The following is a 6,323-nucleotide window of genomic DNA, read 5'->3' on the forward strand; positions in this document are numbered from 1 at the left end:
TGTGCGTCCTCCCGGGGAAGTTGTCCCTGGATCACAGGACCCTGGCAGTGGCAGGCTGCCCCGGCTCGGGGGGGGGGGGGGGGGGGGAAAGGGCCTGTGAGCCAAGAAATGCAAGGAACGCAGTTCTAAAAGGTGGAAAAGGCAAGGAGATGGATTCTCCCCTAGAGCCTCCAGAGGGAGCATGTCTCTGCTGATATCTTGATTTTGGCCCGGTGAAACTCATTTTGGACTTCTGACCTCCAGTAGTATAAAAAAAAATGTGTTGTTTTAAGCCACAAAATTTGTGGTAATTTGTTATAGCAGGCACAGGAAACGAATACACTGAGTGTCTCTCATAGAGTTGTTGTGGGATTAGGTAAGGTGATGCAGGAAAAGTCCTTGTCACCGTGCATGGATTTACAAAATGCTCAATAAATATGAGCATATTATTAAGACTCAGTGGTCCAGCCTCTTGGCCATTTGTCATCCTCCATCCCTTGACCCACCCCCCACATCCCACTGTACAAAGATGTCACCAACCTGAATTGCCACATCTGAAAAATTATCTCCTGTTTCTTGGAAGATATCTCCTAGTCGGAAAATGGGACACTGTGGATTCTGAGTCTTGTGAAAGGTGCAAGTGGCGTTTAAATCTGGCAAGATGTTTCTCCTGCACGTAATGGAAAGCAAACAAGGAAACATCTCTATTGAAAACTGGAATCCATCTCTTTCATAGGAATGAACCAATGTGGTACCTGGGCATCATGAGGGCCTCCAGTGATTTTGCCTCCTGGGATTTACACCCTTGTGTATTCCCCTCTCATATCGTACAGTGTTGGTCTCTGTGACCAGTAGTATACGACAGAAGTGATAGTGTGTCTCTTCTGAGATTAGATTATAAAATACAGTGGCTTTCATCTTGGTTACTGTCTCGCTTGCTTGCTCTTTGGCTTGGATCTCTTGCTCTGGGAAAGCCGGCCACCGTGTCCTAAGGACACCCAAGCAGTCTGAAGGAGAGGTCCACATGATGAAGTACTGAGCCCTCCTGCTGACTGTTGTGTGAGTGAGCTTGGAAGAGTATTCTCCAGCCCCAGTCCAGTCTGGAGATGAGAGCTTGACTGCAACCTGAGAGACCCTGAGCCAGAACCGCCCAGTGAAGTCATACCCAGATGTCATTCTGGGATGCACAGAAACTATATGAGAAAATTAAAGTTTGTTGCTTTTAGTTTCTAAGTGTTGGGGTCATTTGTTACACAGCAGTAGATAACTAATATAGCTAGACATTCTGGGTGCTTACGTGGTGTAGTTGTGGCTGGGGAAGTCGATATTATTCTTGATGAGCACAGTGAAGTTTTCAGCACTGCCCAAGAGCGCAGGCCTGAAAGAGAGAAATGAAAAATGGGGATCAGTGACTACAGGGACCAAAGGAGTCAGTGGGCCAATGGACCAGAGGCTCTGGTTTCTTGCTTGGGTCAATATGATGGATGAAGAGAAATGCAATCCACTGGGAAAAACCTTGCAAAATTCTCCAGCTTCTCCAGGAAGAATTTCTCCCTTCTTAAGACCCCTGTGGAAGGAATTCCCTGGTGGTCCAGTGGTTAGGACTCTGCACTTCCATTGCAGGGGGCGCGGGTTCGATCCCTGGTCAGGGAACTAAGATCCTGCAAGCCACGTGGCATGGCCAAAAAAACCCACAAAAAACAAAAGAGACCCTGTGGCATTTACTGTAATACTTCTCACTCTGATATAATTATATGTTTAGTTATGCACAGTGGTATGTTGGTAAACATTTAATAACCAGCTCTCCAGGAAAACAAAAAGCCCTGATATTGTAGGAGTTACTGATTATTGTGGTATAAATACTCCCACTCTAGCTGATTTCAAGCTACCAATAGAACATCAATGAACTTGGAGTTGGGAAGGGATGAGCAGAAATGGCTCAGAGCTGGTACAAGCCAGCTCCAGCACACTCCTGTTTGTATCTTTCACAATAGGCTTTGTGATCCTGCAGGGCTGAGACAACTTTCTCATCTTGGCATCCTCAGCCTTTAGCACAGGGCCACACATATATAATCGACTCTATCATTCACACTCTAGAGGCTCTGAGTAGTGTAAAATTCTCCATGAGTGAGAGGAGCCCAAATTCTCGACTGCTGGAAGGTCCACCCACCATCCATGCATTCATTCATTCAACAAATATTTATTGTACTGGGCATGGGGCTGAGCACTAGGGATATAGTGATGAACAAGACAGTCAAAGTTTTTGTCCTTGTGGGGTTGACAATCTGTTAAAGATGGAGAGAACTGGCTCCATAAAAAGGTACCACTGTTGCCTGACATGCCTGAGTAGGTGGCAGATGTATATTGGGAGAAGCACAGGCTAAAGGTGGAGGGTATTTGGAAGGGGACATCAAGAATGATCTGCTTTTGGGGACTTTCCTAGTGGCATAGTGGTTAAGACTCCAGCTCCCAATTCAGGGGGCCCTGGTTTGATCCCTGGTCAGGGAACTAGATCCCACATGCATGCCACAACTAAGGACCCCGCTCGCTGCAACTAAGACCCAGCGAACCTAAATAAATAAATACATAAATAAATATTAAAAAGAAAATGAAAAGGACTTCCCTGGTGGCACAGGGGTTAAGAATCTGCCTGCCAATACAGGGGACATGAGTTTGATCCCTGGTCTGGGAAGATCCCACATGCCGCGGAGCAACTAAGCCCGTGCGCCACAACTACTGAGCCTGCGCTCTAGAGCCCGCGAGCCACAACTGCTGAAGCCCGTGCGCCTAGAGCCCGTGCTCCACAACAAAAGAAGCCACCGCAATGAGAAGCCCGCGCACCGCAATGAAGAGTGGCCCCCGCTCACCGCAACCAGAGAAAGCCCACGTGCAGCAACGAAGACCCAATGCAGCCAAAAAAAAAAAAAAAAAAAAAAGAATGATCTGCTTTTTATTCCAGGACTTCCAGAGCCCAACTTTGGCTTTATTGGAGATATAACTATAGAGAACACTAATTTTTGCCTGTCCAGCAACAATTCCCCCTTTGGCAGTAGCACCTCAATTTTCTCCCTTTGGGGAAGCCAGGTCTCTTCCACTCTCAGCCCACTCTCATCTCCTGCCCATCCCTACAGCTCCCAGGGTGGGCAAGTGATCCAGAGCTGGTTAAACAGTGTAATCCAATCCCCTTGGCTGCAGTGATCAGTTCATAGATTGTCACATGCCTTAGGCCACTGAGAACATTACAGGATTTTTGTGGGAGCTGTTGGGAAAGAAAAACTCATTTTCTCTAGGATTATTAGTAGCAAAGACAGTGTAAACCTGGAGTGCCCCAGACCACAGTGTAAGGAGAGCCAGAATGGAAGAAAGAATAGTTAGGGGCTGGGGAGAGGAGGAAGGTGGAGGAATAGAGAGAGAAACTCTTAAGACATCATTTGAAAGCCTCGATCAAGCCATGCCTTAAGCTAGTATTTCTGGACTTCTCATTTACATGAGTCAAAAACACAAGCCAAAAATTAACAGTCCTTTTTTTCTGAAGCCCGTTAAAGTTTTTTTTTTTTTTTATACTTAAACTTTTTTAAAAATTTATTTATTTTTGGCTGCATTGGGTCTTTGTTGCTGTGCGCGGGCTTTCTCTAGTTGCGACGAGCAGGGGCTACTTGTCGTTGAGGTGCGCGGGCTTCCCACTACGGTGGCTTCTCTTTGCTGAGGAGCAGAGGCTCTAGGCACGTGGGCTTCAGTAGCTGTGGCTCGTGGGCTTTAGAGCTCAGGCTCAGTAGTTGTGGTGCACGGGCTTAGTTGCTCCACGGCATGCGGGTTCTTCCTGGACCAGGGCTCGAACCCATGTCCCCTTCATTGGCAGACGGATTCTTAACCACTGCGCCACCAGGGAAGCCCCCTAGTTAAAGTTATATTTGTCCCTTGCACACACAAAAAATCTTATTTACGACAGATGCCTGCTATATGCCAGACCCTTTGCCTTTAGAACATTCTAAACCCCACACTTCCTGGGCAATACTCTAAGAATCAAAGGACTACAGGATCCCGTTTATTCCTCTTTCATGACACTTATAATTTTCTATTATGAATTACAGCCCTCTGTACATGTGTCTTATCTCTTCTATAGGTTTGGCCAAAAAGATCGTTCGGGTTTTTCGTTTTCGTTTTCGTTCTGTACGATGTTACAAAATACCCAAACTAACTTTTTGGCCAACCCAATATTAGATTGCAAGAGCCTTGGGACCTGCTGCATAGCTGGGTCTTCTTGTATTTTACAAAAAATTTAGCACTGTCTCCCTTGTGTATGGTTACATGTAAAATAAATATCTAACACCTACTACATGGTAATTGATGTGTTGGACGAACAATTAAATGAATCATCTTAGTAATCCATTCTTATAACATCTAAGAAACTAAAGTTCAGGGAGTTACTTGCCCAGGGTCATGTAAAATTGCAGCCCAGGGCCCAGAACATTAGAGATACACAGTATTTATCTGATGAATGAATGGTGGCAGAGCCAGGACTGAAAACCACAGGCAATCGAGAAGCCTCTTGCCTTGAACTAGGGACTCCTTGAATGTAGGCTGATGTCCCACCCAGGTCCTGAATATTCATTCTGTGACAAAGAAACTTCCCTGACCTACAAATGAACCAGGGTGGTGCTATTAACGATTGAGGGCCGGACGGGCTGATACTGCCTAGTGCTTCCCATCCTGACGTAGGAAACTTTTGCCTGAACCTTCTAAAAAGTCAGTTTGGGGAAGTCTTCTCTTTGCCCCATAGATCCTGATAGTGTGGCCCTGAGTCACATTTGTCTTGAGCTGCACTGTCCAATATAGTCCAACATCTCCTAGGCATTTGTGGCATGTGTGACTATTTAAATTAAAGTAAACTAAAAATTCAGTTCAGTTGTGGTAACCACATTTCAGGTGCTTAATAGCCACATGTAGCTAGTGGCTACCATATTGGATGGTGCAGGTACAGAACCTTTCCATCATTGCGGAAAGTTCCATTGGACAGTGCTGGTCTAGAACCACCACATGTCTAGGGGCAGATCATTTGTGTGTGTGTTATTGGGCATTTACTGTGTGCCAAGCACAGGGCTCACTTTGCAATCACTGTACAAGTATTATCTCATTTAATTCTCACAACAGCCCAGTGAAGTAGGTGCAATTATTATCCTCATTTTATTTTTTAATTTTTTGGCCACGCCGAGTGGCACGTGGGATCTTAGTTCCCCAACCAGAGATTGAACCCGTGCCCCCCTGTGTTGGAAGCTCGGAGTCTTAACCACTGGACCACCAGGGAAGTCCTATTACCCTCATTTTAAAGACAAGGAAACTGAAGCTCAAAGAGGTTAAGCCATTTGTTCAAGGTCACACAGCAAGGATGTGTTAAAGCCAGGATTTGAATCCAGCTCTCCTTATTCTCTGCTGAAATGCAGCCCTCCCAGTGGTTTCTGAGATTTAACATCAAGTTCTGCCTTCCGGGCCTGACCTTTTGTGTTAAAGAGAAGAGTCAATACAGTGGACCACCAAATCTGTATGTCACTATGAACATTTAACTTAAGAAAACTTCCCTCCCCTTCCATTCCTTTTCCTTCCTTTTCTTCTCCCTTCCCTTCCTCTTCCTTCCTTTTTCCTTTTTCCCCTCCCTCCCTCCCACCTTCTCTTCCTTAGTCACTCAGTACAGACACTGGCAGTCTGAAAGGATCCTGCTGTGGCACTGGAGGAGGTACCTGGGGGTGCCCTGGAAGGTACTGGGACAGCCAAGGGACAGGGGCACCCAAGGGTGCTGAAGGTATTAGCTATTTACCAGTTGGTATGGAATGATTTCAGTATTTTAACAACTATCAGGGGCCTCCCAGAGACCACTAGTGTGCCTGGCACAGGAGCCACCAAGCCAGTAAGACCTGGGACTTGGGGGGACGGTGCTGAGAAGGGAAGTCAGAAGGGTGCCTGGCAGAACCTCATGTGCTCAAAGCTGAGGGCCACCGTGTCTGTCCCCTCCCTACAACTCACTCTGGGGCCTTTTCCACTGCCTCCACAGGACACCAGGCGGAGACTTCACAGGTCTTCTGCTTCCCTTTATACTCTATACACCTGCCGGTCTGGATTCCTGTGGGGGTCAAGGGGTCATAGAAGCACAGGTGTGAAAGAACGGGGCGGGGGGGGGGGGGGGGGGAAAAAGCCCCTGCACGGGGCGGCCACGGTGGACCTGGGACCAGACAGCGCCCCCAGGCACAGCCAGTGCGGGCCGGGGGTCCAGGGATCCAGTCCGCAGCCCGAGCCCCCTGGCCCCGTGCCCGTGTCACACTGTCCCCAGTAGAGGTGCGTGCCCCCCGAGG

General features: G+C 47.4%; 1 protein-coding gene and 1 non-coding gene across 2 annotated transcripts in view; one reads left to right on the plus strand and one right to left on the minus strand.

The window, feature by feature from the left end:
* The window catches only part of P2RX7 (purinergic receptor P2X 7), a 53,173-nt gene that overhangs the window by 19,397 nt on the left and 27,453 nt on the right, over positions 1-6,323 (minus strand). Inside the window, exons 5-7 of the mRNA XM_007448719.1 lie at positions 5,998-6,094; positions 1,277-1,357; positions 520-649 (exon numbers count right to left, since the gene is read on the minus strand). Coding sequence (XP_007448781.1) covers positions 520-649; positions 1,277-1,357; positions 5,998-6,094 — 308 coding nt within the window. The remainder of the gene's footprint in view (positions 1-519; positions 650-1,276; positions 1,358-5,997; positions 6,095-6,323) is intronic.
* Positions 1,560-1,632, plus strand: TRNAG-UCC (transfer RNA glycine (anticodon UCC)). Its single transcript has one exon. It is a non-coding gene; the product is annotated as a tRNA-Gly (tRNA).

Source organism: Lipotes vexillifer, unplaced genomic scaffold (assembly GCF_000442215.2).
Source record: "Lipotes vexillifer unplaced genomic scaffold, Lipotes_vexillifer_v1.1 scaffold21, whole genome shotgun sequence".
Classification (NCBI taxonomy): Eukaryota; Metazoa; Chordata; class Mammalia; order Artiodactyla; family Lipotidae; genus Lipotes; species Lipotes vexillifer.